The sequence below is a fragment of the Natator depressus genome, chromosome 5 (assembly GCF_965152275.1).
Source record: "Natator depressus isolate rNatDep1 chromosome 5, rNatDep2.hap1, whole genome shotgun sequence".
Classification (NCBI taxonomy): domain Eukaryota; kingdom Metazoa; phylum Chordata; order Testudines; family Cheloniidae; genus Natator; species Natator depressus.
The window spans coordinates 34,748,410-34,763,641 of NC_134238.1; the positions used below are offsets into that span (position 1 = coordinate 34,748,410).

Here is a 15,232-nt window from a genome sequence, read left to right on the forward strand (position 1 = left end):
AATGCTATCTCCTCTACCTGCATATTAAATATCTCATAGGAATTTTCATTAGAGTTTGTCCTGATTTCTTGATCAAAATTTCTCCATCTCCACTACTGTGTAGCATGCCAGCTTGTTGCCACTCCACACACAGATGGGAATATCTGCTGTACCCCTCTCTTTGTATTTATATTTCATTATATTTCCAATTCTCAACTCTCTAACAATTCTATTGATTTCCACGTAGTTGCTCATGATTTACACATTTTGGAAAGTGAGAAAAGAATCAAGCCCTGAACCTTAAACCTACGAAACTTAAAATTAGCCCCATATTAACAGAATCCAATTTAGGTTGTGAGCTCCTTGTGACAGGGACCGTATCTGCCTAATGCTGAACACATTGATGGTACTCAAATAAAATTTTCCTCCTATATCTCAGGATTAACAGGTTGAAAATCCAAGTTCTCTTTGAATATCCATTTAGAGGGCTCCTACTGGTCAGTTTATTCTTAAGGTATTTTATGTACTATCATAAAGATTCACTCTTACCTTAGTTGGAGTTTGAGGGGACCACTGAGCAATGTTACTTTTGGAAGGATCAGGAACATTAGGCCAGATATGCTTTTTAATTCTACAAGAGGATGAAAAAAAAAGAAAGAAAGGAAAATACATTTCTTGAACCCTCAAAACTTGCAAACATGGTTACAGTTGTGCTTTATATTCTTAATGTACAATTACTGGTCTTTTAAAATATTTGACAAAAGTGTTACAGATGCCGATTTTGTCCTGTCACATTTGACGTCTGGTGTGCTCATTTGCAAAGTCATACCTAGAACGCTTCATGCTCACTGCCACTTCATTTCACGGCAAGTTGAGAAGATTGGCTTTATAGCCTAGTTTTGTGACATTTCTATTTGGGGCTCCCCAACCCACATAAAATAAGATGAACAAAAGCAAAACAGAATAGTAGGGGGTTTGGGAGAGATCATAAAATAAATCTATAGCACTTTTGAAGGCACAGAGTGACAGTTAAAACTCACTGGATGAGCATTACTCAATATACTGGAAAAAGTAAATATCTTTGGCTCTGTTTTTTTTTCTTTTCTTTTTTTTAAAACACATATATGGACCATGCTGACAGAGATGCTCTGATGCCATGGTGAGGAGTGTCACAAATGTCTAGACAGACTTTGCAATTAAAAATATAAATAAATAGAAAAAAATATAGAAAAAATGCACACACATTTAAAGACAATCCAACTGAAACTGGTTCATGACATTTTTCCTGATGAAATAGCGACAAGCTCCTTAAACATAACCCGCTATCAAAACCCAGTAATTTGTAAAGACCATCAAATATTAAAACAGTTATAGAATACAATGTGATGGCTGCTCCTAGCTGTTTAAACCTCTTTGCTAAAGAAAGGGAAGAGAATATGCCCTGACAAGTAAATAGTTTTAGTTAACAGGCATTGCCAGATAGTCTTTCAGCTAAGGCCCATTGAGAGGCAGCTCTAGGAGGGACAAGTAAAGGTAGATTGGTAGAGCCCCATTATGAAAAAAATTAATTTTGTTGGGGATATCTGAAGGGTACTCTTTAGCCAAGTGACCAGGCATAGAGACAGTTTATATATTTCCCGAGCCAAAGGCAACGTGCCAGCAGCCATAGGCGCTGACTCCGCGGGTGCTCTGGGGCTGGAGCACCCACAGGAAAAAAAAAAAAAAAAAGTGGGTGCTCAGCACCCACTGGCAGGCTCCGCCGATCAGCTCCTCTCCCTTACCTGCAGCGCCTCCCGCCCACCAAGGATCAGCTGTTCAGCAGCAGGCAGGAGGCGCTGGGGGGGGAGAGGGAGGAATGGGGGCAGAAAGAGGCGAAACGAGGGCGGGGTGTGCTTGGGAGAGGGGGCAGAACAGGGCATGAAGAGGTGGGGTGGGACCTTTGGGGAAGGGGTGGAGTGGGGGCGGGGCGGGGCCTGGAATCGAACGGGGAGTCAAGCACCCCCAGGGAACTCAGAAAATCAGTGTCTATCCCAGCAGCTACTACTTGGAGCAGAGTTTTTGAAAAAGATAAAAGACAGGACAGAAAAAGCTACAAGGAAGAGAGAGGGAGACATCTTCCAGTGGTGTGGTGCCTTTGCCTCCCCATTCAGAAAAAGCTGGCTTACGTTATTTAACTCATTTTATTACACAGATTGTGAAAAATAGGTTTTTTTGGTGGGATGTAAAGAATTCCTTAATGGTGTATTAACTATATGAAACTCAGGCGATCAAAAATTTCAGTTTATACTGAAAATCAAGAACTAGCAAGGAAAAGCAAGAATTTCCTATCACATTCAGTTAATAGGCTTGAACAATCGTTTTAAAAAGAGCTCTTTGAAGTATTGTTACAGCATTGTTATAGCAAAAGTCTCCATATCTCGAAGAGGAACACGGAACCAATTCCTGCCCTCCTCCCAAACCTGTTTTAATATGGTGCAGCTTTACTTACTTCAAAGGAGTTTCTCACAGATACAAATCAGTGAGAGATGAGACTCAGGCCCATGATACGTGAATTACAGTGAAATATTACTGTCATGCTCACATATAGTAAAAATGTGATAGAAATACATGCTATATGTACTTACAAATCCCGTTTGTTAAAGCAGAACAATACTCCCAGAAGGATGGACAACAGGAATGCCAGACACACAGGTACAACTATGGCTTCTATTTCTCCTTTTCCTAAAAAAGGGAAAAAAAGCAACTTTAGTTTTTGGAAAAGGTGCTCAGCAGAACTTTCTCTGACAATCATTCCAAAAGGAAAAAACAGACTAGTACATACAGTGTTGTCTTGTCATGAGTCATAAAGCTTACAAGATTATACCCTAGCAGAATTGAACTGAAATATGATCTATTTTGTTATCTTTAAAGTCTCAGTGAGTCTTTTTATAGCCAACATTCTTAGCTAATTTTGCTTATTGTATCATCCCTGCATACATTACAAGAACTATGAACTTACATGAGTAGGGGTAACAAAGAAATCCCACTTTCAGCACCTTCTCATTATAGGAACATAGAGAAATATAGCACTGAAGTGAGTCTGTGATATTTGGGGAGAATCTTCAGTTGCAGTTTAGAAGAGTTCATAACATATTTAAAGCACCTAAGAAAGCAGTACTTGACTTTTAAGTCACAGATCCAACCATCTGCCTGCAATAGAAAAGGACACTATACCTACAAAACTGTGCACATAGCTAGTCTATGGAAAAAAAAAAAAATACTTGCATTACTCTTATGGGATCCTCTCCCCTTCTCAGCACCCCATTTGTTACATATTATTTTAAATTACGAACACAGAACGTTTAGGGAAGAATGCCCTTTTCTATATGTCTGTAGAACTCATTGTACAAAGGAGCTGTATAAGTTTGGGGCCTTAGGCATTACTAGAAGAAACAAAAATTGTTTGCATAAAATAAGAGAGCAACTGCATGACTAATCCGTTTTAAAATGAGTCCCTATACATTTTATCTGATCACTTCTTACCAAACTTTTGTGTAGTAAATGTAAATACAGGACCACTTGTGCCTCCTTCGTCTGTATGTGCCTCCATCTTCACCATGTATAAAGTGTCACTGGATAAGGAGGAGAGGGTATATTCTGTTTTGGAAGGGTCCACATTCACAGCTAGAAGAGAAAGGTTTATACAGTTATCTGGTACAACCTGTTTAATATCAACAAACATGTTAGACTAAAACACTACTATATATATATATATATATATATATATATATGGGAACAAAGTACTCAAGACATAATTTAATGGGAAGTTACACTCTTCCATAGTATTGAAAATGGACTCAAAGGCTAGATTTTGTAAAACAAAAATTACTGAAATTTGTTTCTATATTCCACATGCAAAAGTGTGTATGCCTAAATGCCTAACTCCCATCATTAAATCTTATCTTCCATAAAGGCATTGAAAAGAAATTAAAATATGTAATAAGTAAGGCTAAGATTTTGTCACAGTTATTTTTAGTAAAAGTCACGGACAAGTCACGGGCAATAAACAAAAATTCACGGCGCCCGTGACCTGTCCGTGACTTTACTAAAAATAACCAGGCGCAGGGCTAAGTAGGGGGGAGGAATGGGGTTTCATGTGGGGGAGGGGGAACTGACAGTCCCAGATACAGCAGTCGCAGCAGGGGGCACAGCCACAGGGGGCGCACAGCCCCCGCTCCAGAGCTGGCCGCAGCTGCAGGACAGGGGTGGGAGGAGCGCATGGCCCTTGGAAGCTGCAAGGGGGATACACAGCCCCTGTTGCAGCTGCAGGACAGGGGCAACGGTCCCAGCTGCAGCTCCCGGTAGAAGCCGCGGGCGCAGCCACAGGGAGTGCACAGCTCCCTCTCCGCAGCTGACTGCAGCTGCTGGACAGGGGCACACAACCCTGCAGGGTCTTGGTTCCAGCCATCCAGCCCCAGTTGCGGGGCAGGGGTGCACAGTCCCGCCACTAGCCCCGACTTCAGCTGCTGACAGCTGAAGCGGAAGAAGTCACGGAATCCGTGACTGCTGTGACTAAATCACAGCCTTAATAATAAGTAGCTATAAAAGAGATCATGAGACAGAATTTTAGAGGTTAGTAGTGATGTTGTGGATAACAAGTCTTCTAATTACCTATATGCCATAAGGTTCAATAGACATTTAAACAAGTGTAGGTCTATAGTGACTGACCCCTTTCCATTTAATAGATTTTAAGGCTATCTGATCATTTAGTGGGACCTCCTGCTTAACACATGCCACCGAATCTTACCTAGCAATTCCTGTATAAAGCCCAATAATCTGTGATTGAACAAGAGCATTTCTTTTAGAAATGCATACAGTTATGATTTAAAGACTTCAAGGCAATGGAGAAACCACTTTTGTTCCAAGGGTTAATTATCCTTACTGTTAAGTGTGCACCTTATTTTCACGTTGAATGTGTTTAGTTTCATCTTGTTGTACCTTTGTCTGCTGGATAAAATAGCTCTCTAGTACCAAAGGTCTTTTCCACATGTAGACAATAAAGACTAGGATCAAGTCACCTCTCAATCTTCTTTGATAAACTAAATAAATTGAGCTCCTTAAATCTCATTGTATGACATGTTCTGAACCAGACACTTGGTACTCTTATCAGGGACACTTCTGGTCTCAAATGTAACTAAGCTACAGGGGATCCAATGCAGAACCAAGTATACTTTCTCTCTGTAAAAGGTTTCTCGCTTAAAAAAAAAAAAATTCTCTCTCTTGCTTTGGGCAGTAGTCAGTAACTCAATATTTCAGGAAGTTAATATTCAAAGAAATACATTTTAATACTAAAAACTGGTATTATCTGGCCTTTGTTACCTGTTTCATTGCCACTGATAGTTCTGTATAATATAGTGTAATATCTGATAAACCCATTTTGCTCATCCACTGCAAGAGGTTTCCATACTAAAACAGCTTCAGTTTTTCCTACTTTCTTTGTCTGAACAGTGGGTCCTTTTTCAGGCACTATAAAAGAAGACCACAATTAAGAGTACATAATAGTCCTGTTCTGAAAAGCAGTATGTTAATGGACAACACATTTTAACTCTACATAAAACCATGCTCAAACATTTTAGTGGAATAATATCTTGAAGATGTTATCTGCAAAGTCAGTTATTTCACTTCCAGAAAATACAAAAATATTTGTACAGCAAATTCCTCTAAAAACCTGACTTCTACATGAAAAATAAAGCCTCACATCTTGAACAATTAGGACATGAGTAATACCTTAACATAATTCCTATAAAAAGCAAGTAAGGGATTACTTGGAAAATGTAAAACACTAACAAATCAGTGGATCCAGACAAAGTGGATTGGTATAGAAACTTTGTTCAACTGATGAACTTTAGAAGATCGGGGAAGTACCAGATGTTTGATAGATGCTAGGATGATACTAATCTTAAAACAAAATTAAAGAGGAAAGATCTTGGCAATAGCAGCATAATAATTTTAACTTCTATCCTTTGCAAAAAATAACACACTAAAAATATGGGGGGGAAGAGGGGAGAATGGGAATTGTCTCACTTAACTTCTGAGACAATTTAAACAAAAGTAGATCTTGCCAAAGAAATTTAGTACCCTTTTTGTTATGGAATGGGTAAAAGGAAAATGGCTGATATCTGTACTTCAGTAATAAAATATTTGTTGATAACGTCTCATGAAGTTTTACACTCAATTCAAATAAGCATGGAAAAAGTATAATGTCTTCTGTTTAACCACACTTCAGACAAATCTGAGTTCATTTGATGCACGGATGTGTGAAGTATCAAAAGGATCTGCTAGGGGAGATTTTATTTATCATCTTTAAAGATCTAGGAGGTGGTAAATGCTTTAATGAAATTTGAAGACTATTGCTATTAGTTGCAAGTAAAGAGAAATGGTGAAAGAAAGCAAAAGGATCTAGAGATAAGAACAGAAACGTGGGTAGAAAGCATTCACTGTGGACAAGTGCAAACTAATATCTGTGAAAGAGTGATCCAAAAATCCATACAGGGATTAACGGGGGAGAGAAAAATATGGGAAGCTGATAGGTTTAGGACCAATAATAGACAAGTTTGGACATGAATTTACCACTGATGTGCCAACGAAGAAGATCAATGCAATTGAGAATTGTATATGGAAAGGTATGTCATGCAGCAAGCACGTGAAAGCCCCCCTCTATACAGCTCTAGTGGGAATACTGCTTTTCGTTCTGGACACCTTATTACTAGAAAGATATCGATAAATTGAAGGGAGCTCAGATTCAGATCACCATAAATTGTTAGGAACCTGGAGAGAATGATGTATAATGAATGAGACAATGTAACTTGCCTAAGGAATAATGGGAGTATAACATGAAGAGTGGAAATGCTGAGGAAAACCTTTTAGGGCAATGTGTGGGTATTACAAGAAACACTGGAATAAAGTTAAGAAAGGGAAAGTTTAAGCTGAATATCAGGAAATACCTCCTGATATTAAGAGAGGGGAACTGTTTCCCCAAGGAAAGCAGCAAAGTCATTTGAAAACTACAGACGGGATAAAGCCATTAATATAAGAAGTGTACGATAGGGGAAACTCCTGCATGTGCATGGAGATGGGCGACATGACCTAGTAGGTCTCTCTCCCACTTCTATGACTATATTATGTTAGCAAGAAAGGTCAATTGAAATAAGATGTGTATTTTGTACTTACTGCTTTGCTGAAGATATGCCTTTGTAGATTGTCCATTTCCTTGACCATTAGTATACAATGGATAAACAGTTATCAAATAACACTTGAATGGCTTTATATCTCCTAATACAAGAATTGTAAGAAAAAACATTGTTTTAGTAAAGATTTCAGTTAAAAGGAAATATTTAGTTCTTTTACTTCAGTTTTGGTAAACAGTTTATCAATGTACCTTACACCTGGAAACACAGTTGCATTTCTTTTTCTGAAGTATTGCCAATCAATCATTCAAAAAGAGACTAGTTAGAGGATCAATTAGATAGTTCAGGTCCAAAATTTTAAAGTTAATGAAACAAAATGTATTTCAATGAATTTATAAAAAGAAGCACAAGCTATTTCCCTGCAATTGTTGTGTACAAGATTGTGCTGCTGTAAAAGGATAGTGCTACCACTGAGAACCTGGAGGCGAAACTGGATATCAAGTCTAGTTTCACTGTCCAAGCCAACTGAATTGCCAGAGTAAAACAACGAGAACAGACAGTGGACAAATTAGATTTTAAAGTTCTTTCATTATTTAATAATAGCAGATAATATAACATGGTTTTTTTGTGAAGTCTTAATCTGATGGTGTGCCTTTCAAAGCTACAGTTTCCTTCTTGAATTGTTTCAAACCCTAGGATTTATACGCAGTTTTATTCTGAGTTGCCAGTACACAAGATTATACCAACATTCATATTATCATGTGGTAATTTTTAACTTGTTTAAAAAAAAAATTGAGGTTTTTCAGCAGTTTTAAATGCCTGCAAAAGATCCACCTGGCACTTATGTCCTGCAGCAGATACCCACTGAGCATTAGCCACCAGCGGCAGCATGCTGTTTACAATTCAGCACGTTTTCTATTTCTTACCGGTTACCTCTCTGTTTTATAAGAGTATGCATTTCTTCCAGATCCTCTTTATTCACAAAGTGAGTTTGTTGCAAAAGAGCCACTGAAAACTTCCAAAATGTATGAAGGATGAAAGGTTTTGACTATTCTAGAAACCTTACTGGGTTTGAAAGGTCTTGACTATTCTTAAGGTCTATAATAATAATATAATACAATATTTTTAAATATGACATTGTTTGCTAAATATACCTTTTAAAAATGTGCCTTGAGAAGTACCAAGTTCCTGCTGCCATTCTGTGGTGCAGTCCGAGCTGTCAGACACTATGCACCATTCAATCACATATTTAACAACACTATTGTCAGGAGCCGTCCACTCTACCCAAAGCTTGCCATCTTTAGGATATGCTTTAATATCTTTCACAGAAGCTAGAATGAGAAAAAAGGAATGAGATTCCATTAATATAGAACATCTTCATTAGATAGCTCTCTCCTAGCACAAAGGCATCTGAACTTGCTATTCTGTGGAATCATAGGTTTCAGAGTAACAGCCGTGTTAGTCTGTATTCGTAAAAAGAAAAAAGAAAAGGAGTACTTGTGGCACCTTAGAGACTAACCAGTTTATTTGAGCATGAGCTTTCGATAAGCTGTTACCAGCAGGAGAGTGGGGTGGGAGGAAGTTTTGTTTCATGGTCTCTGTGTGTATATAATGTCTTCTGCAGTTTCCACGATATGCTATGCATCCAATGAAGTGAGCTGTAGCTCACGAAAGCTCATGCTCAAATAAACTGGTTAGTCTCTAAGGTGCCACAAGTACTCCTTTTCTTTTTTCTTTTTGTGGAATCATAGTTACTCTTGCTCCAAAGTAAATTAAACCATCAAAATTTCAACATGAGTAAAGTTTAGTGGGTATAGAAAGCCATTTTGATGCAATTCTGTAACATATGAACAGGGAGCAGCAAACAGGGGAGAGGGAGAAAGGGAAATCCCCTCCTGAAGAAGGAGCAAGCACTAACTCTTGGGGGTGAGTGAGCTTGTTCGTCTGTTTGGTTTTTCTTTTGGCTTGCTTAAAGCTTACACTGTAGTCTGTTGGTGATTTTGTATTTGGGAAGACTATGTGGGAGTAGGAGCAAGAGGCCTACTAAGCTGCTAGCTGACTGTTCACTATTAAGGCTCTAGCCTCCTGTCCTTTGATCCTTGTGTGTTACCCTGATCACCCTTCTCTTGTGTGTTAATGAGAGGGGTGGGTTGACCTAGGAGAGATGGGCTAAAAGCCAGATGCTAAGCGACCAAGGGGAGCTAGTGGACAGGGGGGTGCAGACAGGGGAGTTTGAGAGGAAGAAAAAATAAAATCACCATGGTTTGAAAGGCACACATTGCTAATACCAACACTGCGCCTGGCTCCTCCACCTGCACCTCTGTCCAGACAGAGAATCCAACAATGGATTCCTCTACCCAGGTCCTGGTATGGATTTGCAGAGACTGTGGCTTGCATTTCCAGGTCTCCTCACAGGCTGAGGAGACCATCTAGTGAGAGACGTGCCTACTGGTAGACTCTCTTAGGAGGCAGATAGGAGAGCTACAGGAAATGGTGGCTAGGCTGAGGAGCATCTGTGCACATGAGGAATTCATTGAAAATATGCATAGGGAGACCTTCATGGTTGAGAAAGCAATCCAGCTGGAGAGGACTGCAGTATCACCACCAAGGGAGGAGGAAACAGCTCCTTCACAGGGAGGAACCTGGCTACTGGCTACTTCTAACAGCAGGCAGCGCTCCACTTCTGCTCCCAGCCCACCATCCATAGAATGAAAAACTGGTATGGTGCCCTGGCAACAAGTCTCCCCCAAAAGGTGAAGGAGGAGAAGCTATGTATGAACAAGGCTGGAAGGATCGTGGCCATCACTCCCCAGAGGAAATGAAGGATGGTGGGTCTGTGATTCCCTTTCTAAGGGGGATGGAGGCATTCATCAGCCATCTGACCTGGTATCCCAGGAGATGTTCTGTCAGAGGCCCATATCTGAAACATTACAGAAGGATTGCAGAGGATCATGTGGCCCTACATTACCCTGTCCAGCTAATCCAAGTGGGCACTAATGATACTGAAAGGTATGATCCTGAGCAGATCAGAAATGACTACAGGGTTCTGGGAATGAGGGTGAAGGAGCTGGGGGGTGCAGGTGGTGTTCTCATTGATCCTTCCAGCCAAAGGTAGGGACCCAGGCAAAGACATCCTGGAGTTGAATGCATGGCTGTGCGGATGGTGTTGCCAGGAGGGCTTCAGCTTCGTTGGCCGTGGGATGCTGTTCTGAGAAGGACTGCTGAGCAGAGATGGGGTTCTACCCGCTAAGGAAAGGCAGGAGTATCTTCGGATACGGACTGGCTAACCTAATAAGGTGGGCTTTAAACTAGGTTTGACGGGGGCAGGAGACAAAAGCCAACAGGTAAGTCCAGAACATGGACACTTGGGGGTGGGGTTGGAATCTGGCGGGAACATGGGCAATCACAGCAGGGACAAGGGAGAGACAAGAGGGAATAGAGAGAGGAAATCTAATTAACATCTTAGACGTTTGTATACTAATGCAAGTAGTATGGGGAATCAGCAGGAAGAACTAGAAATACTAGTGAATAATCACAATTATGACGTAAGTGGCATCACAGAGACTTGGTGGGTCAATTTACGTGACTGGAATATTGGTATAAAAAGGTATAGCTTGTTCAGGAAGGACAGGCGGGGAATGAAGGGAGGAGGTGTTGCCTTGTATATCAAAGATGTATACACTTGCACTAAGATTGAGATAGAAGTGGGAGTCAGACCTGTTGAAAGTCTCCACCTAAGGATAAAAGGGGTAAAAAACAAGGCTGATGTCATTGTAGAGGTCTACTATAGACCACTTAACCAGGAAGAAGAGGTGGTTTTTAAACTAAGCACAGGACTTGGTGGTGATGGGGGACTTCAACTACCCAGACATCTGTTGGGAAAATAATACAGTAGGGCACAGATTATCAAGTTCTTGGAATACACTTTTTGGAGACAACTTTTTATTACAGAAGGTGGAGAAAGCAACTAGAGGAGAGACTGTTCTAGATTTGATTCTGATAAATAGGGAGGAACTGGTTGAGAATTTGAAGGCAGAAGGCAGCTTGAGTGAAAATGATCATGAAATGAAAGAATCTGTTATTCTAAGGAATGATAGGAGAGAAAACAGCAGAAATAAAGATAATGGTACTTCATGAAGGCAGACTTTAGCAGAACTCAGAACTGAGAGATAAGATCCCCTGGGAAGCAAGTCTAAAGTGGGGGAAAAAAAGGCTCAGGAGAATGGGCAGTTTTTTAGAGAGACTTTATTAAGGGCACAAGAGCAAGCTATCCTGATGCTTAGGAAGTATGGTAAGAGACCACCCTGGTTTAACCAGGATATCTTCAATGACCTGAAACAAAGAAGTTGTACAAAAAGTGGAAACTAGATCAAATCACAAAGGATGAATATATTAAAAAACAAGCATATACGAACAAAATTAGAAAGGCCAAGGCAAAAGAAAAAAGAGATTAAATTAGCTAGGGACAAAAATGGTAACAAGAAAACATTTTACAAATACACTAGAAGCAGGAAGAAGATGCAGGACACCAGGTAAATTACTCAATGAGGAGAAGACAACAGAAAACGCAGCAATGGTCAAAGTGTTACATGCCTTTTTTGCTTCAGTTTTCACCAAATTGATCAGATGACTAACACAGTGAACATCAGGGTAAATAGGGTAGGAACGGAGGCTTAAAAAACAGGGAAAGAACAAGTTAAGAATTACTTAGACAAGTTACATGTCCAAGTTGGCAGGTCTGGACTAAATACATCTTAGAATACTTAAGGAACTGGCTGAAGAGATGTCTGAGCCCCTAGTAATTATCTTTGACAACTCACGGAGTGGAGAGATCCCAAAGGACTGGAAAAGGACAAATACAGTACCTATCTATAAAAAGGGGAATAAGGACAACCCAGGAAATTATGGACCTATCCGCTTAACTTTAGTACTCAGAAAGATAATGGAGCAAATAATCAAACAATTTGTAAGCACCTAGATGATAATAACGTGATAAGTATCAGTCAACATGGATTGGTCAAGAACAAATTGTGTCAAATCAAGCAAATAGCTTTCTTTGACAGGGTAACAAGCCTTGTGGATATGGGGAAGCAATAGGTGTGATATATCTTGACTTTGGATAAGGCTTTTGATACCGCCTCACAAGACCTTCTCATGAGCAAACTAGGGAAATATAGCCTAGATGAACCTTCTATAGGGTGAATGCAAAACTGGTTAGAAAAGCATACTCAGAATAGTATCAATGGTTCACAGTCAAGCTGGAAGGGCATATCAAATGGGGCCCCACAGGGATCTTCCTAGGTCTAGTTCTGTTCAATATCTTCATAAATGATTTGGATAATGGCATAGAGAGTACAGTTATAAAGTTTGCAGATGATACCAAGATAGGGGTAGCAAGAGCTCTGGAGGAGAAGATTAGAATTCAAAATGATCTTGACAAACTGGAGAAATGGTCTAAATAAATAAGATGAAATTCAATAAGGACAAAGGCAAAGTACTACATTTAGGAAGGCATAATCAACTGTACAGATAGAAAATGGGAAATGACTGCATATGGAATCAGTACTGCGGAAAAGGATCTGAGGGTTATAGTGGATCACAAACTAAATATGAGTCAACAATGTAATACTGTTGCAATAAAAGCAAACATCATTGGGATGTATTAGCTGGGGTGTTGTAAGCAAGACTTGAGAAGTAGTTCTTCCACTCAGCTCAGTACAGATACACCCTCAACTGGGGTACTGTGTCCAATTCTGGACACCACACTTTGGGAAAAATGTAGACTAATTGGAGAAAGTCCAGAGGAGAGTGATTAAAGTGATTAAAGGTCTAGAAAACATGAGCTTTGAGGAAAGATTGAAAAAACTGTGTTTCTTTAGTCAGAAAGGGAAGAGTGAGAGGGACATGATAACAGTCTATAATGACCTTTTACATATTTGAAAAGAGGAGGGTGGTAAATTGTTTTCCTTATCCAATGAGGCCAGAACAAGCAGTAATAGGCTTAAATTGCAGCAAGGGAGATTTAGATTAAACATTAAGAAAAACTGCCTATCTATAAGGGTAGTTAAGCACTGGAACAAATTCCCTACTGAGGTTGTGGAATCTCTGTCATTGGAGGTTTTAAAGAACAAGTTAGACAAATAGCTGCCTGAGATGATCGAGATCAGAGGTTCTCAAACAATGGGGCAGGCCTCCAAAGGGAGGTGAGGGAATGTGTCGAGGTGTAAGGTGTGTGTGGCTTTTTTTTTTCTTTTTTCTTCAAAAGAGCTCTGGCCATTAGGCCTGAGTGGCTGGGGCTCCTGCAGAAGGGCTGTGCACACCTGGAGCCCTGCTGGGCTCTTCTTCTCCTTCCTCACATTCCCTCAAAGGAGGCAACCCAGGCTCGGGAGGGCTCTCCTTCCTTCTCCTGCCCAATCCCTCAAGCTGGAGGTGGCGGGGCTCTGGCTGTGAGCCCCAGGGCAGCAGCAGCAGCATAGAAGTAAAGGTGACAACGGGGTGCTAAGTCTGCTGTGAAAGGCGATATCACTTTTCACGCTGCCACCCTTACTTCTGTGCTGCTACTGGTGCAGCGCTGCCTTCTGAGCTGGGCACCTGGCCAGCAGCCGCTGCTCTGCATTCTGCCTTCAGAGCTGGGTGGCAGTATAAGTACTTGTGGGAGGGGGGGTTAAACAACTACAGACACAAAGAAAGAACCGATCAAGTAAATTTGAGAACCACTCATCTAGATAATACTTAGTCCTGCATCAGTGCAGGGGACTGGACTAGATGACCTATCGAGGTCCCTTCCAGTCCTACATTTCTATGATTCTATGGACGTATGAGAGAAGACATTGATTTCTCAATGTTTTTCTGAACATTCATTAGAGACCAAAATTAATCTGCAATTTCTTGGTAGAATAAGAACACAATTTAGCATTCTGCACTTCCCCATATTCACAAGCACTTTTCAAATATCAACTAGTAAGTAACCCCATGTTATAAGGTAGTTGAGAAGAGGGAATATTACAAATAATGTAGAGACAGCAGTGCCTTTTTCCTAAAAAGCTAGGATCACAAGGTTGGGAAAATTATTTTTCTTCCTTATGCCACTCCTCCACTAAGAACCTGAGCTAATATTCTTGTGACTTTCAGAGGAAGAGAATCAGATCTTTTCCCTAATGCTGTACAACAGCAGCAGCAGAATAAAAAAAGCAGATGTTTTGTTCCAACCATTACCTTTCAGTTTGCTCAAACCATTACCTTTCATTTAAAGAAGTGGTTTTCAAACAGTGGTCTAGAGACTGCACCTTACCTTACTGATAGTGTGGGGAGAACTGGCAGGTAACATGATGCTGGCTCCACATTTCTAGCTGCTTGTACAGGTGACATCCAGGCTCTTCTATAGAAAGAAGAGTCTGGAGATCTCAGCGGTTGGAAACAAGGAGGAACCAGCCATGCTACCTTTATTAGGGGGCATTCCAATACATTAAGAGGAGAGGGAACAGGTACTGGCGTGACCAGTAAATGGAAGGAAATAAGGGAAGCACAGAGAGATTAGATTACAAAATGCCTGGGCAGCATACACAGAGAAAAGGTGATCAAGTAGCACAGAATGATGTGGAAAGGCGATCAGAGAAAGAGTGACAGCATGGATGGTAGTGGAGGATGAAATGGAAGGGTTAAACCAGGGGTAGGCAACCTGCGGCACGCGAGCTGATTTTCAGTGGCATTCACACTGCCCGGGTCCTGGCCACCGGTCCGGGGGGCTAAGCATTTTAACTTAATTTTAAATGAAGTTTCTTAAACATTTTAAAAACCTTATTTACTTTACGTTCAACAATAGTTTAATTATATATTATAGACTTATAGAGACCTTCTAAAAACGTTAAAATGTATTACTGGCACATGAAACCCTAAATTAGAGTGAATAAATGAAGACTCAGCACACTACTTCTGAAAGGTTGCCGACCCTTGGGTTAAACTTTTCCACTAAAAACAAAAAGCTTATCACATTACATATGGCTAAAAATACACAAATAATTTAATATTATGACAGTTAGCACGGGGATGTTATGCAGGAAGTAGTCTGCACAATCACTATGGGGAAG

At 40.3% G+C, this 15,232-nt stretch overlaps 1 protein-coding gene across 1 annotated transcript in view; it reads right to left on the minus strand.

The window, feature by feature from the left end:
• Positions 1-15,232, minus strand: part of IL6ST (interleukin 6 cytokine family signal transducer) — a 65,292-nt gene that overhangs the window by 8,412 nt on the left and 41,648 nt on the right. Inside the window, exons 10-15 of the mRNA XM_074952559.1 lie at positions 8,300-8,476; positions 7,189-7,290; positions 5,338-5,484; positions 3,502-3,642; positions 2,604-2,700; positions 529-610 (exon numbers count right to left, since the gene is read on the minus strand). Of these exons, the coding sequence (XP_074808660.1) occupies positions 529-610; positions 2,604-2,700; positions 3,502-3,642; positions 5,338-5,484; positions 7,189-7,290; positions 8,300-8,476 (746 nt within the window). The remainder of the gene's footprint in view (positions 1-528; positions 611-2,603; positions 2,701-3,501; positions 3,643-5,337; positions 5,485-7,188; positions 7,291-8,299; positions 8,477-15,232) is intronic.